Here is a 23,451-nt window from a genome sequence, read left to right as displayed (position 1 = left end):
TATACCAAAAAGTCAGTGACAATGAGGTTTTTTATTCTTTACCTTTATTTGCGACATGTCAAAGTAAGAAGTGTGGAAGACATCCAGGAGCTGCAGAATAAAGAACCTTGTATCCTGTGATTACACAACTACTTTAAAAGCAAGTTGAAATACAACTGAGATAGAATGAAAGAAAAAAATGCAATGTTTTCTGAAAAATCATCTGCATACCTGTTTTTTTAAACTGAAATATATTATTTCACATGAGGAAAGGCTGGGGTAACGGGGGCTGTTTAGTCTGGAGAAGAGGAGACTGAGGGGAGATCTTATTAACATTTATAAATATCTAAAGGGTGGATGTTCAGGAGGTTGGGACATGCCTTTTTTCTATTGTAGCTAGCAGCAGGACAAGGGGTAATGGGATGAAGCTGGAACACAAAATGTTCCACTTAAATATAAGAAAAAACTATTTCACTGTGAGGATGACGGAGCCCTGGCACAGGCTGCCCAGAGGGGCTGTGGAGTCTCTTTCCTTGGAGGTCTTCAAGACCTGCCTGGACATGTTCCTATGTGACCTGATCTAGGTTGACCTGCTTCTGCAGGAGGATTGGACTAGATGATCTCTAAAGGTCCCTTCCAACCCTTACCATTCTATGATTCTATGATTCTATGATTTATGTTATTAAAAACTGGGCATAGTGCTTTACAGACAGTAAAAGACAATAGACCAAATGTTGCTGTTACTCACAGACAGAGCAGTTTGACAAAACCAGCACATTGTCTTTGCTCACATAGTTTAAAGTCTAAATAAAGATATATGATCAAAATATCAGTAATTGGCTCAGAAAGGTGGCAGAGAAAGGGCAAAAGGTGAAAAAAGCTGTATTGGTGAGTTATAAAATGCTTAATCATAAATAAAGCAGTTTTGCTGGGTGCCATAAGCTTTAAAAACATTACCTACAATTTGTTTATATTATGGAAATGAAGGATTTTCAAAACAGTGTTTGGAAAGAGATGATACTATTCCCTGAAATCTACTCAGTACATTAAAATGAGTCAATACATATGTTATACTTCTCCTTTTTTACATAATCCAGTTAACTGAGAAAAAGGTAGAGATTATTGGTATTGTCTTTTGACTGAACAACTCACTAGAAATCTATCATTTACACAAATAATATATTTTTCACGTATATCTTTTCAATCATAGGTTTCTTCTCAAAAAGTAGCATTGAGAACCTAGCATGGCATTCAAAGTCCAAAGACATTCTTTATGATTAAATGCAATGATTTTTTTTCTCTGACTTCAGCCAAACTCTGAGAGAATAAAGTGTCAGCTTTGAAGGAAAAAGAACAAAAAAGCAAGGAAGTGGCTAAACGTAGTTTACATTAAAAAAACCCTTTCCCAAATGCATGATAGTACTGGTAAAACTGAGTAACATTTTTGCTTTTGCATGGTTCTAAGGATATGATTTAGCTAATCATTAGTTATTCCAACATAAAGTTATGAATTCAAAGTAGCAATGCTCAAGTAAGATAATTCCACGTGCTCTACTTGTTCCAGAATAACAATAGTCACATGTGGAATTATTTGGTAATGGATATAGCTGAATAGATACTTTGGATATCTGAATAGGCACCTTTGCGTAGCACAGTTGGGAAGAAACAGGATAGGAGAAGTGAAGAAATCTGTGATAAAGCAGGAAGCAAGTGAAAAGAAATAAAACATTTGCAAATTGTGGGGAGCTTCGAAGGAGCAGCTGGGGGCTGTCCTGAGACTGGGCCAACACTGTCCCTACAAAATTGCTCTACTCTTAAAGACTTGTATATTTTAAAGACTTTATGTTCCCCATACAACTACTTTTAAAGTTCTGTGAGTGAGAACTGCAACCTCCCTGGCTAAGGAACTCCCTTTAGTATGGCTGTTAGTGTATAATTCTTCTTTCTTTTTAAAAAGCAGCAGCTTTTTCATCTGCTTTGTAGAAAAATCCACATCAACAATCCCATTGAATGTCATCAATAATCCCATTCTTTCATCTGGAATCAAAACTATCCTTTCAGTGATGTGTTAAATCCCCCCCCCCCTCAAATTATTGCAAAAAATAAACACAGCATATAACTACTGTAAGTATTCCCATAGGAGAAAAGTACCTTTTCCTGATTTCTCAGAATTCGTTTCCATTGAATTCTCAGCACCCACTTAGTAGACATTAACTGATGTCATTGAAAAAAAATTTCTGACCTTACTGGGAGCAGAATCAGAACCTGGATTCATAGATTTTAAGCAACACAGCTGAATTCAGAGGTGAGAACTAAATTAACTGCTCCTCTGTATCCTAAGAACATGAAAATGTAGTGCAATCGTATTACTCAGTGAGGATCTATTCACTGGAAAATCACTGAGGGAATAATGAGGGGGGAAGAACAAGAGGAGGAGGAAAAGGTGAGAAGAAAAGAGGAAGAGGGCAAGAGAGAGCAAAGAGGAAAAAGAAATTTGCTTTTGATGTCACAGTTCTATCAACTCATGCATTTTTCATGGTTACCAACTAGTGCTAAAATAATGCTGTGCTGACAATCTGAGCATGAAAAAAAAAAATCAGCCGAGTTCCCAAACATCATTATACTGGCTTTAAAATAATCAGATTTACAACATTTTGAAACTCAAAGCTTTTATTTCCTTTCTAATTTGTGAGCCTTTTGGGTTCATATATTCAAGATTTTCTCTCAAACTTGAGATTTATAAAAGTAATTATTTTTAAGGAGACCTGAGGATCCAGTTTAATCACATCTGCTGAAAAGCTACAGCTTAAAACGAAGCTAAGTGTTGCAAAATCTCACTGTAATCATAAGAGCTGGCAACACTAAATGTCATAACCATGGCATATTGCACAGTTTTGATGCAAAACGAACTAAAAATTACCAGATGTTAGATACAAGTGCATTAACTCAAGTTGCATTTGTGCCCTTTGCTAGAAAGTAATAAAAAACTGAAAATGAAGCCAGCTGACGAGTGAAAATAAACTCTTAGGACTTGAGAGTTGACCTGTTTTGTAGTTCCAGCTTCATATTTTGTAAACTGAAGTAGAAGCAGCAAGCATTAACATTTCCCAGTGCTTTTGATTAAAATCTGATCACTTTTTGATCAAAGTAATTCACAGATTGGATTTACTAATTCTTTTAGGTTTTAGTCACACAAGCCACAGCGGTGTTGATTGTTGCCTTTACTTGCAGAGGCAAAGAAAACAACCTGTGCACAGGTGCAGGAAACAACACAGAACTTTTAGTTGCAGGAACAGCATTTCAAGTTGTAGACTTAGACTGTTTAGATATCAGCCTTTAGCTGTTATTCACCTCAATGGTTATGTGGAGTTTTTACAATTATTCTGTAGATTTTTCATCTAATTCCTGGACTTTGTAATGATGAACTGTGATGGATGTGGATTTTCTCTGTTTTTACGTCTTTGAGTGGTTAGCAACATTAAGAACACAATTAACACCCCAGATTTATTTAGCTTTCTTTATTTAGCATCAATGCATTAACGTAAATGCATTAGTAAAAATAAAAAGTAGTGAAAAATTAATAAACTAGTAAAACCATGTAGTGGCATTTTCGTTGAAATGGAAAAAAAAAAAAAAGGGCAATGTTGAGGGTCTCGCAATGACATATACTCTCAGCAAAATATACCCCCGTGCCCCGTGCGCTCTGACAGCAGTACACTCCTCGGCTTTCGGGCCGTAACTGAGAGAGAAACGTCCCCGGAACTGGACTGTCAAGCGCCGGCACGGCTGTGGACCCGCCGAAGGGAACAGCCCCGCAAGAGACGCGCCTGCTCTGGCTCGCAGGGCAGGTACTGGGGATCGCTCCGGGAGCTGGTGGTTAGTGGGGCTGGTGGTCTCCCTGGGGCTGGTGGCCTCCCGGGGGCTTGGCGGCGGTTTGGGCAGCGCTGGTAATGCCGGTGGCGGGAGGCGCGGGCGGGCAGCGCCGCACGCCGCAGGCTCGGCCGCCCCGCCGTGCCGTCCTGTGCCGTGCCGTACCGCCCGCAGCCCGGCCCGGCCCGACCGGCATCGCTGCGCAGAAAGAGCCGCCTTCCCCGGCGCAGTCAGCCGGCCTGGGCCCACCCCCCCGCACCAGAGACCTCCGGCTGACAATTCAAAAATGGAGGATGCGCCCTCTCAGCCATTAATTAATAATGTAGCTCGCTGTCTTCCTGTGTGACACACGCTGGAAGGCACCGAGCGGCCAATAAAGATGTAGGGGAGAGCAGGGGAAGGCTCCTCCCCGCAGCTCTTCCTGATTGAGAGCTTGAAGAAGTAGATCAAAAACTTCCCAGGAGCCGGGGTGGTAGAGGAAAGGGGAGAAACGCGGCGAGGGGGACCGCGCTTCGCACCGGCCGAGCAGCAAGGGCAGCCTGCGGCCGCACCAGGTGGGCAGAGGGGAGGGAACCCCGGGTCCCCAGCTGCGGCAGGCCGTAGGCGGGCAGCCCCCGCGCCGCGGCCGCGCTGTCCCACGGCGGCGGCCGGGCCGGGGCGAGGCGCGGCTCGGGACTGGGAGGGCGCGGACCCCCGTTAGGTTAGGCAGCGTCCGGGCAAGAGGGGAAGGAGAGAGACCAGTGGTCGGCGCTGCCCCTCCTGGGTGTTTGCTTTGCGGGAAGGAGGAGGCGGAGGGGGAGTGGGAGTGGAAGTTGGTGTCCGGCCCGGCGACTGTGGGTCAGAGGCGGGGGCAGGGGGTGACCCGGGGGCAAGTAAGCCGGAGGAGACAAAGCCCGGCGGTGTTGGCGTTGGCCGGGGTATCCCCGAGCCGAGCACGTTGCGCGGCTGGGGCGGGGGGCGCCGCCTCCACCCGCCGCTCGGCGTCATGGCCCCATTGTGAGGTAGAGGGAGGCGGAGGAAGGAACCGTCGCTCGCTCCGCTCAGTCCCAGGCAGGCAACGGCGTGTCAGGCACAACAAAAGGCCGCCGCCGCCGGCGCTTTCTCCCGCTCCTTCTCCGGCTCCCCCGGGGGGAGGGACACGCCGGGCCCGCTCCCTCCTCCCCGGGCCGGGGGTCGCCGCTGCCCACACTCGCTCAACTCTCTACCTCCGCATTTTTTTTATTTTTTTTTTTCGGTTTCCCCCCTCAAAGCGGGTCCTGGAGAAGGAAGAGAACACGGAGCGGGGCGATGCCGCTGCTGCACCGAAAGCCCTTCGTGAGGGAGAAGCCACCCCCCGACCTTCGGCCGGACGAGCGCGTTTTCTACTGCAGGGTCACTAACGAGATCTTCAGGGACTACGAGTAAGGGACAACCCCCGTCTCTATGTCCGTTCTGCCCCCACCGCCCCCGACGGCGGGAGAGGAGCGGTTTAACACCCGAACGGCTGACACCTGGGCGGGCGGGGAGGGGATTCCCCGGCAGCGCCGCGAGGAGCTCTACCGGGGGGGCGTGAGGGGGGGCGCGGCTGGCGCCGAGCCCGTGCCCTCCCGAGGGGGGTGGTGGGAGAGGGCGGATCTCTCGCCCGGGGCAGGGGGAATCCCTGCTCCTCCTCGGCGGGGGTGCCCCTTGGCCTCTTCTCTTGACGGGGAAGTAAAGAAGCCGGCTCCTTTTTCAGCGCTGGCCTCCCGTTCCCCGCACCGCTCTTTTCGCCGTGTCGCCCCCGCCGGGGAAGTGAAAGTTACGCGTGTGGGAGGCGGCGGGCGGTAACGAGCGTCTGCCGGGCCTGGGCTCCCCCCGCTCCCCTCCGCCCCCGCCGGCAGCCGCGTGTCGGCGGCAGACGGCGCTAGGCCGCCCCGTGGAAGGGCCCGGGTTCAGCCGGCGCCGCGGGGCAGCGGGAGCACTCGCCCGGCGCTGGTCCCGGCCGTTCCATTGTTGTGCTGGTGGTCGGGTGGGGGCTGCCCCTGCGGAGCCCGCAGGGCACGGCCGGGCTCGGCTCTGCGGCCGGCTGCCGGCGCCGTTAACGTCTCCCGGTCCGCCGCCGTGCTGGGGTGCCAGAGCCGCCGCGCCGCCCAGGGCCGCGCTCGCCCCGCCTCCGCGGGGAGCCGGCGGCTGACCCGGTTGGAAATGGCTGTCGGGCCGCGGCGGCCCAGGCGCAGTGGGGAGCGCGGCGCGGGGGTCGTGCACCTGTCCGGCGGGCGCGCGGGTCCCGCGGACGCAGCGGCAGCGCCAGCGCCAGCCGTTAGGCTCGGTCTCAAACCCAGCGGGCACAGCTGTCCCCCGCGGATCTCTTGCTCTTCAAATTTCATCTCCCGCTCTCCGTCACCCTCTCTCTTCTTTTTTTTTTCTTTTTTTCCCCTATCTTTTTACATTTTTTCCTTCTCCATGTGTTTAAAAAAAAAAATAGTGAAAATGTCGTTAACCGTTGAAGGCGTATTGCACGGGTAGTCGCGAACTTGCTGCCTCTTTATCGCTTGTAAGAACAATGGACAGAAGGTATTTAACGAGATGATTTTCAAAAGATAAGGTGTTTTCTCCCGCAGTCTGATCCAGCACCATCCACGCCTACAAAAAAGCCCCCGCATCTATAAACTCTTTTTGTTTTTTTTTAAAAGACGTGCAGACTAATGAGATTAAATCTGAAATACTTCTCATTTGCAGAATACGAAAGTAGAGCACACCTAAATCGTGTCGTGTTTAGACTTGTTTTTCTTACTCAAATACACTTCACCTAATGAAATTTTGAAGAAGTTGAGTTGGGTAACTTTGGAGGGTAATGCCTTACAGTTTCCTGGAAGATGTACTCTGGAAGTTTTGTGGACGTTTATTAAGTAGTGTTTTCATTGTTGGGCATATAAGAACCTAACGGGGAAGAGCTAACAGCCTTTTATTTATGTAGGAATTAAGTCCTTCTCCCCCAACTTCCAATATTTTGAAAGCTACTTTTCCGGTTACAATTATTATCACGTAATTAGATGACTCTCTTGTGTTTGTTGACACTGCACTGAAATACGTGTTGGCTACTTGTAGTTTTCGTAAAAATTCAGCATGAACAGTATCCTTTAAAAGCATCTTTCTGCTCTCATAGTTTGGTGAGTATTTTAAGTATTCTGACACGCTCATTTACACTGCAAACATGTTGTCACTAAGAAAAAGTATGAAAGACTAAATTACGTATTTAACCAAAGTTCACAAATAAGGGGATAAATTTAGACTTGTATTCACACAGGCAATCCCTAGAAATGTCATCTGGTGGTTAGCTAAGAGGTCAGGGCTTGGAGTATGGTATTTGGGAAAACTGCAGAAAACTGCTATTCTTGGAGTTTTTTGTGTGTGTATGTGTAGAGGGTTTTTTTTGTGTTTTTTTTTTTATTTTGTGTTTTTTAAAATTAATTTCTGGCCTTTTTTGTTAGGTTAGGTAAAATTGGTGCTTTGGATCGAAAAGCTTAGTGTTTTTTATTTAGCAATGTGTCTTGGCACAGATGAGTAAATTTACATTGTTAGGGGTTTGTGACATAAGCTACTGGAGAACACAGGGTCATCTTTCAGCAGATTGTAAAGATGCAGATCCTTGTCTCTGCTGATTGCAAAGTGATGCTTCAAATAGCTGATGTCTTCTGAAAACAATCTTTCCCATTTCTTTGCCTAATCAAGGACAGCTAAATTAATGGGGATAGGGAGGGCCCACTTAAAAAAAAAAAAAGTATTAGCTATTTCATGAAAGAAAAACATTGTCTAAATCAGGCTTCTCTGAATCTATTGTGCAGTAGAAACTTGACTTTTATGAGGAGAGAATTAAAAATTATGGTGTCTTGACTAGATCAAGGGGGCTGTATAGATTTCATATGCCACCCTCTTCCTCAACCATAAGAACACAAATGGTTAATTTGTAATTGCTACAAATGGTTAAGAATTCAGTTTTCTTTTTTGTTTGGTTGGTTTGGTTTTGGTTGTGGGTTTTTTCAGAGCACAAACTTGATGTTGAAAAGCATCTTTCATGCCCATGGCAGCTTCAGTAGAGATTAATACAAATCATACATTAGTATTACTCTTCTTTGTATAAGAAATCCTTATGCTAGTACAAGGAGAATTTGGCAAGACTAGTATTTTGTAACTTGACTTTCTTGCTAAGAATGTATTTCCTTTTTAATCTGAAATACCATCACAAAATTTTGTAACCCTTCTAAAGAATGTGCAGTGAGGTGGCAGTGTTTGATTGTATTTATCAGGAGTAACAGGAACTAGGGGAGCTTATGTTCTTAGTGCTTCGTTGTACTCCTGGTTAGAGGGACCGATGTGAGGACAGACCAACATAAGGGTTTCTGGAGCCATAGCAGTGACTGGAAAAGCAAGTATGGGAGAGCAGAAGATGCATGGGATGATGCTTTAAACTAATGGGATGTTAGCACCATCTTTGACACCTTGTCTGTGAAAGTTAATAGCAGATACAGATGTGGGGTGAAATCTATTAAAGTCTTACTTGTAAAGACAGCCTGAAAAAGTAAATGAGTAGTGTAGATACAGGGATAGGAACATACCTCATTCTGAAACATGGGGAAAGGGCAGTTTTGCATCTTCAGCACTTACTGAAACTTCTTTTTACTTTGGCCTGTGGAATTCTTGGTTACTGTCAAAAAGAGATCTGTTCAAAAGGCTTTTACAAGTGCCTTAGTTAGATTAGGTGGATTTTTTTCTGTTTTGTTGAAGATAAATTCATAGCTTGAAATATATTCCTTAATGCATAATTAACCTCTAAATATAAAGGAATAAATATCTTTCAGGATTCTCCATTGTTTTAGGCATTATTTTGTAATATGTATTATTGACCACTTCTGGAGACAAGGTAGTTTACAAGAATGCCTTTATAATATGGAATGGCAGAGTTGGTGTTCCATGATTACCATCCTACCATAGCCTAAATAGATTATATATTAGAGGCTCATAGGGGCTTCAGGATTAAAAATATCAATTTTTACAAATTAGCCATTCCATAGGTTTTTTTTTCTTTGCCTCTCTTAAATTTCACTTACTTATTTCACTTATTTACACGACTTTCTCCTATTTTGCATTCTGTAATGTACAGTTCTTCTGCTTTAAAAAAGAACACTGTCTCTCAACTTGTTTTTAATGTGTTCTAAGAAAATGAATGAAAGTAAATGGTTTGAAATGAATATATTCTTGAAACACTAGAAATACAAAAGATCTTGGACTCAGTAGGAATACTTGGTTAGTTCAAGCAAAAGGCATCTGTCATTTCTAGGCTGGATTTTTATAGCCATTGCAAGTGAAGTCAGCACAGAGATTGTAAGTAATTTATATCTAGCTTCTATTAATGAAGTGCCTCCTATCAAATACTTACCAGGTGGCAGTATTGAACTACTATATAATAATTTGCTGATAATTTTGCTGTTCACCTCACCTTGCATGGATATATAGCTAACTATATGATGTAAATGAATAAAGACATCCATCTGAGAAGACAGCATTAACTCTTACTATGAAGACAGCTCGATTTTTAGTCCCTGCCCCTTGAGTACTTGAGCTGATGCAGACATCTTCACCAAGGCACTGCAGCCCCGTTTGACTTCTCATAGGCAGGTGGGACCACACAAGTGAGCTTTGTGGACATGTTTCATATGAACTTCCTTTTCCATGTTGTGAAGCATTACGGAGATCTTGAACCAGTGAGAAAGCCTCAAAGACTGTAATACCCTAGATAAAGACATAGATAGGGCTTCAGATGGGATGTAGCAGCAGATGCACTTGCTGTGGTGCGTTTAAGTTGAAGGTAGAATATGATCAAGTGCATTATTACTCTTCTAGGGAATAGAAAGGGTACCACTGCTGCTACTGTTCTCTTGGTTTGGTAGCAGTTGGTAAATTTTTCTTTTTTTGCAATAACTGATGTGCACCACAGAAATAGGGACAGAATAGGTGTGCACCACAGAATAGGGACACTGTACTGCTGTACTGTTGGGATTTTGGTTTTTCCTTGCTCTCAAACCAAGTTAAAGTGAGATGGTTAAAACACTGCAATAAAACTGTGAACAGACTAAGCCACAGATAGCACATCAAAGCCATAGGTAATGATTAGCTGAAAAGAAAGAAAGCTTTTGATATCAAATGCAACTTTTTTCACTCTTTTTCTTCCTTGTAAGTTCATGGGGGAAAAATCCACACAAAACAAAAGAGGAAATGAGGGAGAATGAAACTAGATACACAAACTACTCTTGTGTGCAAATGATAAAATGTTTTCCTCAAATATGTTTCAGATAATCTTAGAATTTTGCATTTACAATAATCACGGTTTAAAAAAATTTTACAGAGGATTTGCTTGTTTAGGTTGGTTTTTTGGTTTTGGGTTTTTTAGGGTAGGATTTTTTTTCTCCCACTGTAAGTTCAATGCTGCTATTTTAAATAGCATGACTGTCTGGTGTCCTCTCACAAAGAATAACAGTGGTTCTTAAAGGGACACAGTAAGCATCAACCTTAGGCCCTCCCTCTCTGCTCTCTCCCCTCTTTTTTTTTTTTTATTTTTTTCTTTTACCTTCATAATTTTTGAAAATTGCGTTCTGGTACATTTTTTTCTTAACAGGGTGATTTCCTCCTTCCTGACTAAAGATAATTGTAAAGAACCTCTTTGAGACACAAAAATACGTAGAGACACACAGCTGCCTGAAGATTTGGGTACCTATTTCTTTATCCACTGAAGTCCATAAGACTACTGAAAATTATTGTCAATCTAATGCAGAAGTATTGAAATGTAGGCCAGGAAGAGACCTGAAGAGATCATGTTTTATGTATTCTATCACATTAAACAAACAAAAAAACCTCACCGCACACATTTTTGTTTAGCCTATTCTACAAAATGTTTAAGTAACTATTCTGTACTGATTCACCAGGTTGACGGCAAAAAAAAAAAGACTATTCTGTCGTATGCACAAAGAATGACTGACAGCCATCCATTCTCCATCTACTGAAGAATAATCTCTCATCTTTTCTCTCCTTTGTTCTCATTCTCTCATTTAGAGTAAGCAAACCCAAATTACTCCTTATGAGTATTAGACCTATGTATTTCGAATACGTTAAGTAAATTCAGGTGATACAAAAATCTGAAATTTTGAATATTAATCAGATAATATATCTCTTTCTCTTCTGTCTTTTTCCCCTTCTTGCAGCTGATGTTCTTCTGAAAGCACCTCTCGGAGGAATCCTATGCTTATAGAGAAAGGATTATCTGAGCTAGGACTGTCCATTGTCCTCAATCTGGAATTTCCATTTTCATTTACAAAATGTTATGGTCCATCTGCACTGAACACAGTCATTTGCATCAGTCTAACTGATGCTTGTTTGTCAGATTGAGTTTGCAGGGAGCCTGCAAGAAAAAGACTCAAAGTGTGAACTGTCCAATTCTCTAACACCATGACTAGAAATTATTTGAACAGTTCTATAGTTTTTTTAAAAAATATTTTTAAAGGAATGAAACGTCAGTACAGGTAGCTCATGTAGCATGCAGTATTCTGAAAGCACTGTGTGTCTGCTTTGGAATAATTATGTTGCACTGATGCAAGACAAAACAAAACTCAGTTTGTCACATTTTGTGTTGCAGACTTAGTAATACTAGTCCATTAATTTAAAGATTTTTTTAAGAAAGGCAAATAAAAACTATTTTGTGAACTGGAACATATTGAAACATTACTGTCTGATGTTTTAACATGGTTTTGTGAATAGCTACATCATCTACTTCATCTAGAAAGTGTTTAACAAACGACCGTTTTTCTGATACCTGTCAAAACCTGATGGATATTGACTAATGAAATCTTTCTTCATTCTGATAAAATAACTAGTAAGCAAGCAGTAACAAAATTTTAGCATTAATTGGAGATACAGGGATGAAGGAGAATCGATACTGGCTAACGGAGGAGAAGAATGTAGGGAAAAATAGTTTAATGCTTTTTCTAAGAGCAATGCAAACAATGAAGGAATAAAAACTATTTAGAGAACTACTTGATGTTAACTTTTTACCTCTCCCATCTTTTCGTTTGTGAGCTGTGGCACTCACAATCTGAAACTTGAATAAGTTTCAACATGTTTCTGTGATCATAAGGTTGTTTTATGTTTGTACAGTTTTAGACCCTCCTCTTGCAAATATTTGTGTAAATGTGGGGGATGTGAGGAGAATAAGACACGTATTAAACTCAGTGTGATTATTCTTATGCATAAGGTTTCTTACACTTGAATATTTGTTTGCAGCACTTGTAGGTCTTGATTTCTTAGTGTAGTGAGAGGAGGCTTTGGTTTTACTATACCAATTTAACCTGCTATGGCTAAAAATGTTAAATAACTCTTGATTATTTACAGCCTGTACATGGGTAAAACTGCCCTTACATTTTAGACTGGTAAAAGAACTTTGCTGGTTTTATTAATGAGCAAATTGAAAATGTTGTAACTCAACCATATTTTTTCCCCCCCTACCCTCTGCCTTTCTTTTCAGTGATTTTTTTGAACGCACCATTCTGTGCAACAGTCTTGTGTGGAGCTGTGCTGTCACAGGTAAACCAGGACTCACATATCAGGAAGCACTGGAATCGGAGAAGAAAGCTAGACATAATCTTCAAAGTTTTCCAGAGGCACTCATCATTCCAATTCTGTACTTGGCCACTCTTACCCATCGCTCCCGACTTCATGAGATCTGTGATGAAATCTTTGCTTATGTCAAGGATCGATACTTTGTTGGTGAAACAGTGGAAGTAGCTAGAAATAATGGTGCAAGGTAAGTATATTTAAAAATAAATGCATATTTCTGTTTAGTGGGGATGGTTTTTGTGTGCACTTTTTTAAAACCAAAAATTGGGATAAGAAAATCCATCAAACATACCTGAAGTGAGATGGGATGCTTAAGCTAGTGATACCATTACTGCTTCTCCCTATGGGTACCATTGTATTTCTGGGCTTTGTATCTTTTTCTTTAGCTCAGGTGCAGCTGTGCAGGTAGGACAGCACTCTCAGGTCTTGACGCTGCACTTTTTTGGTCTGCATGGTGGATTTGCAAAAGAATGTCAGTCCCTTGGTGGGAGAGAGATAGGTTTGTGGAATGAGATTTAATGAGAAACTAGGGGAAGCTATGAATTAAAAATCATGTGAAAGTTTTGAGGAATCATTCAGAGTATAATTCATCACATGGTGTTTTGTGGTATTTGGAATGGCCAAACTATTAAAAGCTAAAAGAATCGATGAAAGTTGGATTTTTGCATTTGAGATAGTGACAAAAATTGTGACTGCTTTCTCAAGAGAAATTGAGAATTAGTCATCAAATACTTGTAATGGGATTTAATGTGATGAACTTTATTTCCCCAGGTGGAGTTAGTGTTATGCTTATTCTTATACTGACGTATATATTGCAAGCATTTTAATGTTGTCTTAGACTATTTTAAACGTGAAAGAATTTTGAACTTCAGATGGTTTCTCATATCATCAGTACATATTCTCTGCAGTATAAGTAAGTTGGTCAACACGTAGGTAGCTTTAGTCTTTCTTTAAAGTGGCTTCTAGGAGAGGACTAGAAAAGGTCAACATTTTGTCTAAATGAGTTTGCTGTTTCACTTAACTGAGGTTTAAAATAGGAAAGACTTAACCATGCTCAACTTGGAAATACCTGCAGAATGTGTGCTATAACCTTTGTGGATTCAGCTGTTGCTGTCTGATTTTGTTTGTTTGTTTGTGGGGTTGTTTTGTTTGACATTTTTCAAGAGGAAGGTGCCATCTTACACTACAGAGTACATGAGGCTTTCTTGGGCAGCCTGAGGTTTTGGCATGTAATTTGGTGTATATTGGGTGATAGGAGTGGATTGGTTTAAAGTGGTCATTGGAGAACATAGTTATTCTGTACAAGTTTTTTTTTTAATGCCTGATCCAGATCTTACTTGAGGCAAATTTTGTACTACACCAGGAGGAAAAATCTGTTGATGTGTTGCAGGGACAAGTTGTGAGGAAGTTTGTGTGGGTATGGACGTAAGGTTTAATAGAAAAGCTTTCCATCTCTACTCTATTCCTTTCAATCAGTGAAGTTGCAGTCTGCAAAGCCAGGACAAGAGCAACTTAGATAGAGCTGCTGCTTTTTGTACAGAAAACTTAAATCTGAAGTTTGTTTCTGTCTTTTTCATCTTTGCACTTGCTTAATGACTGGACACAGATTACCGCTGAGAATAAGGTGTTTTTTTAATCTAGAAGCCTGAATATTATGAACTGTCATTGTAGCTCAGCTGTCGGTTTTTATTTGCTCATTGAAAAGCCATTGTTTTAAACCTTTTATTACTGTCAGTTTCCAAACTAGTAGTAAAAAATGCTTTGGAAGAACAGACTTTTTTTCCCCCCAAAAAATGACTCTTCTGTTTCACTTTTCAAAGTTCTCTGCTAAAATATTTACCCGTATGCATCTGAGCTTTTCAAAGCTTAAACAGAAAGTTGGCTTATATGCAATAAATACAAGTCTCTTATTCTCCATCTTTTCAAATTAAGAATATTTTTCACTCTTCTTTTTAGACTATCATAAACTAGTTTATGTTTTCCCTAACAAAATGTAAGCTATATTATGTTCAGAGAAATTCATGACATGATTCTGTCTCATGAAGGTAGTGCTATCATTTTTTAACCTGCATCTAATTCAGTCTTTGTGTCTATTCGAAATTGTGTTGAGATACATATCTAACAATTATGTGTTTGTTTCACTTTCACAGATCAATATATTAATAGGATATAAGTGCAATGTCTTAAGCCTTTGAGGTGACCTACATATCATTAAAAATATCTAAGATTCAGATAAATATTTTTGTTGAAAATTAATCAGCTAGTGATTGTCTGTGTTAAAACTACAAAAGCATAATTTTGTTTGGTAAAATGAACTATGAAAAATTCACCTTAGCTGATTGCATACCACTGATTTTCTACACAACTCAGACCTTTAATGCTAAATCCAGGAAACAGTGCAAATAACACGGTAATGCAGATGGATTTTTGTGCTTAGAGATACATAATTAAGGAATACAAAGTGGGAGGAGGTGAGGCATAGTTATTCTTCTGCCCGATTAACAGTTGACTTTGACCTATATTTTGAAGTACTACATTGGGGATTAAGTATAGCAACTCATGTTACTTGTAAATAACATGGCTGTTGAACAGAGGTTTTTCGTGATCTTTTCTAGCAGAAATGGTCACAGTCCATTTATAGTATAATAGCATTCTGTGAGAACAACATTATTTTAGAGATCATGAAAAAATGAAGCTTTTTGCATGTGTAATGTCAGCAGGATCGGTTGTTACCTGAGCACCATGCATCATTTAATGCAAAGCCAACAACACAATGCATGTGTAACCAGGGGTTGCTCAGGCATTTTGAGTATTGCTCTTCTGTAGCTCCTAACTTTCCACATGTAATATTCTTGTAGTATAAATTGCTTTGATGCAGCTTTCTAGATTTTGAACAAAGTGAATGGGAAGGAACCCAAACACTGGAAGAGTTAACATTTTGGCTTAATGCAAATGTTTTTATCTTGAGCATGTGAAGTAGTTGGATAGAAGGTGTTAAGAGGATAAGTGCTTTGTGAGGGGCTAGGCAGAATATTTTTTTTGAGACTGGTGGTTCTTGTATCCAACTCATGTGTTCCACTTGTTGCAGAATCTGGTGCCCCATTGCTTTTTCTGATCTTACATTCTAGACTTTTCTGATTTCTAGCCATTTGTTGTGCTACTGAGTTTTGAATTTGTCTGCTTAGCCTTATTGCTAAGGTCTGGTAGGAGGAATTCAGAGACTTGAGGAGGGACCAAAACAAGAGGAAGACAGACTATTTCTGGTGTCTTAACAGCCCTTTTCAACCAGAAAGAAACTACAGAGAAAGCCCCCCAGTCCTGTGATGTAGCTTATTCAGACAACCTTTGAAAATAATGCATGTAATTTGGTAATCTAGTGGAGACAACAAGTAGATAAATCGGCATGGTCTTTAGGTCTTACAGATGATGTATTGATTAAAAATAGTTCAATTTGTATGTGTCTAGCCTTTCTGGCCAAACTAGGGACTGACTTTTCTTCAAAATGCACTTTAAAACATGAGGTACTTGGATTCTCGGTTAAGGAACCACAGGAGTTGTCTAACAACATTTTCCTAGTACTGCCTTGATAAAATGACAAAATTATGATTTGAAACATTAGTCAGAAACCATCACATAATACAGACAGAAAGCTTAATCTCAAATTAAATTTAAGTTTGTCTGAATTGCCAAGGAGTTGGAAACAGCTGACACTACAAGTACTGTTGTTTAGAATGTCAAATTGCTGTTTATGTAAAGTAATTTATACAAAAAGGCATGGAAATTTTTTGCCATTTGGTTAGGGGGGAAAACTAGAGCAATATTTAATATTAAAACATAAAATAAGCAGATAATGTTTCAGCTCACACTTTATTGAAGGAGAGGAAAAATGTAGACCACGTCCCTGGAATCGCTTCTTAAACTTTCAGTTCTGAAGAGCAGGTATAAGACCCATACAACACTAGTTGACTTTTTCGTTTTCCACAAGGAGTGGCATCTCTTGCAGTCACCTAATCCATTTATTTTGCTGTCTTAGTACTGTGTTGTATTACTGGTGCTTAAAACTTGTGAAATTGTTTTTCTACATCTTTGCATTTGAAGTCAGTTACTTGAAAGTTGGAGCTATGTGAAGTGGAAGACCTACCTGAAATAACCTCAATGAATGCTTCAGACCAACCAAATAAAACTTACAACTGTGTAACTCCCTTAGCTATAAGACCTGTTCCTTTCTCCTTGAGGTCAGGACTGCTAATTTTTTTTACTATTATTTTAACTTACCTGAGGAAATAATATATTTAAAGCATGTGTAAACAACCAGTTGTGATGCATCATCAGTGTTTAAGACTGGATGCTATCACAAGAAATAATGTCTGTCTTTTATTAAGGTATGCAAGTGAGCAGTGTGGTAGTTAATTGTTCTATAAGCTTGCAGTCTAACTTGAGCAGTGAGGTTTTGGGTTGGACAACTCTAGTGGCTCTTAGGTTCTTCCTCCCCCGCCCATAAAAATAGCTTATGTGGCAATGCTTCCCCTTCCCCACAGAGGGTGCGGGATGACCAGTTGTTGTCCAACAATTAGTGTGGAAGTTAATTAAAAAGACAGCCACCTGCAGACTAAAATAGATTTCTTAAAGGTAATATATAAGAAGGAAAAAATCATACAGAATATGATGGAGGCAAAAAAGGAATGTCTTTTTTGTTGAATATGACCACTAGATGACACCACTGCAAAAGAATACTTGCCTAATGTCTGTGCATAGGCAACAGCAGAATGCTTTAAGAGAACATAGTGTTTTAAAAAAGAACCCGTTTACAGAAGTAGTAGATAAAGTTTGCTGTTAGGAAGAGTGTTGCATCTGATGATATGTAAGTGTAGGTTAACATTCTTTCTGTGCTATGAATGATCTGATGTTGACCATTGCCAGGCTGTAGGAAATACAGATAATCATGAAGCAACCTTGTCTGCAAGTGAAACTTCTTTTTTTAACTGGTCAATTGTTTGGCTGTTGTCCCAGTGCTTCAGGAGTGCTCATAGTGGATTAACCACGGCATTAGACCAATTAAAGGATTTGCAGTTCTAGTAGCTAAGTTAGTGCATCATACCTGACAGTACTGGAGAGCAGCTTACCTATTCATAGAGCAAGTACAGTTTGCATTCTTCCAGCATTGCTGTTTTAAGGGTCAGTCAACTCCTGGCCTGGAAGAATCACGTTTAAGGAATTCACTTTCTGCTACCCTTAAGTCCTTTGGGATATAAATACATTTGTACTTGTTGACTAATAAATATATTTGTATTTGAGTAATGGAAGCTATGAGATGATGCTTTCTGGGAGAGAACCTGCGACTTCTTCCTTATAGATTGTCAAACAGCTGTTGCAGCTAGTTTTGGTCACTGCCAGTTTCTGCTAGATCTCGTTTCTGTGCATGCTGTCTACTATTATAACCCTAAATTTAAGGTATAGGGTTTGGATTGTTTATTATTTTGGTCTTTTTTTAGTCACTACAATACTATGAATGGAAAGTTGTGCAGGCAAAATGACGCATATACTGGTGTTCGTGCTAGTGCTGTCTTAATTCCACAGGAGAAAGCTGAGGCAGCTACTGTATATGTAGGATTCTCTTATCCTAAGCAAAAACAGACTTACTGCTGGTTTATTTGAAGCGTACAATCTTCCCTATAACTTGACAGACATATGAAGATGCTAAAAGTTGAAAAGAGCATCTCTTACTGTACTTCAGGAAGCCATTATGTGCATAAAACTTATCTCCGTGTGTGCTCTTGTTTTGTGTGTGCATTGAACTGTACCAATTAGCTTACTAAAAGGTGTCACTCTTTCAGTTCTTGTCTCACTTTTATCTAAGTATTTTCAAATGTGTCTGAACTCAGGACAAGGGTATGAGTTACTGCACTTATCTGAAACGACTTAAAAACTTACTTTTGCTACTGAAAAACTTACTAAAAGCTGAAAAAATAGAATGAGGTTATAGGCTTTTGGTACTTGCTGCTGTAGCTTCTTGAATTGCTGACTCTTGGGGTTTTCTGTATTCAGCTAACTTTGCATACTATTAGAAAATATGTGCATTTTGAGTTTTTACATTTGAAAAACTTTGTTTTCCTTTGGGTGTCCGTTTTAAAAAGTGAATTTCCTTTTGCTGCAGACTTGTTGACCATTGTTTTCTTTATGTTAAAAGCTGACCTCAAAGTATTACAGTATTTCCTTATCTCCTCACTTGAAACAGCCTTCTGCATTTAAGGGATGGGATTTTTTGTCAGCTTATTGTAAAGCATACAGAGACATGTTTGTAATTCACCTGGGCCTTAAGGGATCTTGTTTTTTGACTGAAAGAAGGACATAGCAGAGTGCTAGACTTATTTATATCACAGTAGTGAGTGCCAGCCAGATCAAAAGCTGTTTGGCAGAACACTCAGCTGAAGGACAGTGAGAAGTGGTCTCTCATAGCATGTAACTCCAGCCTTTGTTGTATGTAAAAGCCTACTCAGCGTTTGGGAAGAACTCCTCTGAGTTCAATGGAAGTGGTGATAATTGTGGGGTTAAATTTGTTTGACATCTGATCAGAGATGGGCATAAGAGACTTCGAAGAGCTTTGCTTCTGAGTGTAGTACAAAATAAAGCTGTGAGGATAAAGACCATCTTGAGATAAGTCAGAGGATCCTGTACCCTGTTGTTGATACCAGCCTGTGGTATTGAAAAGTTAAGAGTATAGGGTAATCCTTTCTTGCAGGTTTACAGTTCTAGCTTTTGGCTTTCAGTATCTGAGCTAGAGTTGCTGGGACTGTTGTGTAAAAGTTCATCATAGCTCTAGTCTTGATTTACCCAACCCTTTTCTGAATACCTTTGCCATTCCCTTAGTGTGGCTGTAAGCTTTTTCCCAAGATTTATTGTTATTTGAAGAAAGTGCTTCCTGACTGAGGGGAATATTAGGATACATATTGATTTATTTTAATGCTACTGTCCTTTTAGATTGAGGTGCCGTCTGTTCTTTTTTATGGGAATTAGTGAGTGAACATGGTTTGACTCTGGCATAAGCTCGGTAAAGATCTTAAAGCATCCTTTTAAGAAAGTATTTCAAGAAGTAGGCTTCAATTGAGTATCTTCAGCGTTCAGCTCTTCTGTTTTATGTGCTTTATACTATAAGAGTTAGAATAAGTGAACTCAAGTAATGATTAGGTTGTTTAAAAGAGCAGACCTCCATTTGCACTAGAGGCAGAGTGTCTTTGCCTCTTAGCCCAGTGCATTAGCTGCTTGTAGCCATGACTTGACTGTCCAAGGCTAAAAAAAAAGTTTTGTTCATAGATTATTATTTCTTTAATGCCAGAAGGAATGGTTTTCTTTAATTTAATTTTCTTTACTCTCTCATATATCAGTGAATATTACATGTAATTGGATTATGCTTTCATTGACCCAGGTAATGGGTGTTTTACTTGATTTCTTCCCCAAAGATCTCTGGTAATGATTTCAATGAAGGCACAAAGGATAGAGCATAACTTGCTTTCTGAGACAGGTTATTCCATTAATCATTCTCCCTGTTTAATAATAAAAAGGAAAAATAAACCCAAAATGACTGTATTGAGGAGTTTACTACTTATTGAATCAAGTGTATGGAATATATAATTTCAGTCTTATATGATAAGAGATATGAACCGTGTAAATTACAGGGCTGTCCAATGGTTAACCATGGAAATTAAGTGTTGGTAAAATACTCAGTGACTAAATACACAGGTCTTTTTGTTCAGGACTGATTTGTATGTGTGTGTGTATGCGTGTCAGCCTCTTTGTCCTTCCATGGCATTGGGTGTTGTAGGTTGTGATGTGCCTTTCCCGTGGGTGTCACCTTGATTGCAAACTGAGTGTCTATGTGCTCCCTCTAGTGGGCCTCAAATAGTAAGCTAATGACTGCTTTTGATTATTTCCCATTGGAAATTAAATTAAACTTGTTTTTTTAATTGAACTCTCTAGGAATTAGGTCTGAAATAAAACCAATTATTTTAAGAAGTCTTTTTTGAGCAGGTGGGTTTAAAATACCCATGTAATGATACACATGCTGCCATACAGTCAGCTCTTATTATTTAGTACAAAGGGCAGCTTGTGATGTTCTGTGATGTTCTGAAGATTGGAAACCCAAGATCCTGTAATGACAGACTTTTCTCTTCAGACTCAGATGGAGTCTGGTGCTGGGCCAGACTTTAATAAGCCTCATTGGACTTTGGACTCATTTTGGGAACAGATACTAGGCTTTGTCCCCGTTACCTACTTGAGGGCTCTTGGTTCTTTACACAGAGTCTATTTGGATGTGCACGGTTAATTAGTTTGGGCTTCACTCACCAGGAAAATATGTCTTCCAGGCCCAGACCAGCCAGCTTGGGAGACAGGGCTGCATTGGAGTGGCAGCATGCCTGTGGTCAGAGAGGCCAGCCAACTCAGACTGCCTCTGCATGCAGGCAGCTCTGGTGTCCCTGTGGACAATTAAGCATTTGTCACTCTTGTCTTTGGAATATACAAGGATGTTAATAGTGGGATTTGAAAAAATTGTTTTATTTTTTTTTTAAATAACATATCTCGTTGGAGCATCCTGGAGTGCTCTCCTTGTTGAAAAGATGCTTGAGGAGGGCAGCTACAGGCACTAACTGTGTTACTGGTTTGAGTTAAACTTATAAGTAAAGATGACCTAGAATGTTTTAATGTTTTCAACTTTTCTCCCTCTGCCTCCTCTTTTTTTTTTTTTTTTCCCCCTCCTCAATATGTACAGATTTTGGAGAATACTGTCTGCTTGCAGGAAGAGGTGTTTAAGAAATATTTTGACACTCTTTCCTTTTTGTCAATGTTCAGTTCAGATAGAAGAACACTTAGAATTTGTCTGTCATAGATATGATGGGAGTTTTTTGTTAATTTGTTTTTAACTTGAGCATGATGACACACTAATTCAAGCTCTGTTCTTGATGTATTCTCCAGTTTATTAATTTCAAGTGATATTGCTTAGTAACCAGAGAAGAGAATTATTGATTGTTCTTTCTTGCCTTACCTGAGCTTTTAATGGTAGTACGTGACAGCATCCTTTAACTGCAGTAGTTAATGTTCATGAAACAGGCAAGGCTTTAAGAAATTAGTTTTAAAAATAAGGACCATTGAAAGGGATGAAAGTTACTGCTTAAGAATCAGCTATAATACAGTTACCCAGCATGAACTGTCAATTAATTATACTTTTTAATATGTTGTTAATTCTGCCTTTTATAACCAGCATTCAAGATCGCAAAGGGATAAACTTGTTTTGTCAATTGTGTGCATGCCAGATGGAGCTTTAATATGTGTCAGCAGATAAATGGGCCATTATTAAGATTAGATGCATAATGATCATTTCAGCCTTGTTTATTTAGGTCATCAACAGCAGTGAAAGATGATCTCTTACAAGGAAAAATACTTTAGGATCTGAAAATCTTTTGCTTTTCTTAGACTGATATCAAAATAAATGTAAAAGGTTTGGTGTCTAGTTTTAAAGTAATACATGAAGTTAACTTTTTAGTTTACTTAAGGGACAACTGGAATTAATATTTTACCAAGTATTTCAGTGCAAGGCTCTTAGATACTTACTTATTGGTAGACAATACAATGTTTAGTCATAAGTGTATTCCTAAAATAACACCTACTACAGCTTTAGACTCCTTGCACTAGTGATTTTGGTCGTAATAAATGTCTATGTGTTATTTCAGGTTGCAGTGCAAGATTCTGGAAGTCATAGCTCCATCCCATCACAATGGAATGGCCAACGGCCACACCAGCAGTACTGATGGAGACACAATTATCATCAGCGACAGTGATGACTCAGAGACGCACAATAGCTCTGCACAAAATGGGTAAATTATACTTTTACAGTATAAAGCATTTACTTGATCTGCATGGATCATGAGAGTTGAATCGGCTGAACGTGACAAGCTGAATATTCACAGGCGCCAATTATGTTATGTGTAATGCACTGAAGAACTGTGCCTTAGGAGGAAAGGAGTATCTACAAGAATAACCGTTGTTAATCTATTTGGAATGACAGTGTTTCTGATGAGAGATGATGGAAGAGCCGTGTATGCCTGTCACCTGTCCTCTCTGTGCTGCAGAACCTGTGCTGCTATAAGGTGGAAAATGCAGTCATGTTCTGCACTTGTAGTTTGATGCTGCTTAGTATGATGTATAACTTCACTTCTATTGTAGGGCTCACAGTTGTGATTGCCTTATTATAACAGAAGATGCTCCTACTGGAACACTCTGAAAAGGCTTTCCAGAGAGTTAATATGTTTGTGTCCAGAATATGAAAATGTACAGAGCTTTCTTCATTGTGCCCATGTTCAGTTAAATATATACCATAGTATTTAATGGATTTGATTATGATTTTGGGTGCAGTGAAACATGTGCATGTCTTGTCTTAAGGACCTGCCTATAGGCTGGATTAGATTAATAGCATTGAATAAGAGAGCTTCTTATCTATAATTGCGGTGTTTTATTTGGAATATACCTTTACTGGCCAGTAATAGTTTATATATGCAGCTTATCTTAGCAGTATAATGATAATAAAGATTTCTGTGTTTCACGATGTTAACTAAAGAAGAGGGATCAGGTCTTGTTTGTAGCGACATAAAGGCTTTCCATGAGCTATTACTGACTTTGGGATGCCACATGTTTGCAGAGGTTGTTCTCATTAATTACTCCATGAGAACTTTCATGTCTTGACATGCCTTGAATAACTAGGGTGGAGCTCCCCACTTGGCTAAGAAAATAACATGGAATAAATAATTTTTAAAATTCTCAGCTGTCTCTAGAAGGCAGTGTCCAAGTTCTTAATGAAGCAATCCTGCATCTTTGAGAAAATAAATGCATTTTCTGTGTTCCACAAGACATATGGCATTTGAAAGGAGATTATTCTTGGAATTACACAAGCGTGCACAGAGCTAAATGTGGGACTGATCCCTTTATGTTGCT

The 23,451-nt window shown here is 40.1% G+C and overlaps 1 protein-coding gene across 2 annotated transcripts in view; it reads left to right on the top strand.

The window, feature by feature from the left end:
* The first annotated feature begins 4,189 nt into the window (after positions 1 to 4,189).
* The window catches only part of BAZ1A (bromodomain adjacent to zinc finger domain 1A), a 61,572-nt gene continuing 42,310 nt past the window's right edge, over positions 4,190 to 23,451 (top strand). The window contains exons 1-4 of one of the 2 annotated variants that reach the window (XM_061997891.1): positions 4,190 to 4,403; positions 5,100 to 5,249; positions 12,380 to 12,658; positions 22,194 to 22,337. In XM_061997891.1, coding sequence (XP_061853875.1) covers positions 5,137 to 5,249; positions 12,380 to 12,658; positions 22,194 to 22,337 — 536 coding nt within the window. In that variant the 5' untranslated portion in view covers positions 4,190 to 4,403; positions 5,100 to 5,136. The remainder of the gene's footprint in view (positions 4,404 to 5,099; positions 5,250 to 12,379; positions 12,659 to 22,193; positions 22,338 to 23,451) is intronic. The other variant, XM_061997890.1, reaches the window with a different exon arrangement.

This window comes from Colius striatus, chromosome 6, assembly GCF_028858725.1.
Source record: "Colius striatus isolate bColStr4 chromosome 6, bColStr4.1.hap1, whole genome shotgun sequence".
NCBI lineage: Eukaryota > Metazoa > Chordata > Aves > Coliiformes > Coliidae > Colius > Colius striatus.
This window is presented reverse-complemented; position numbering and strand designations above follow the sequence as displayed.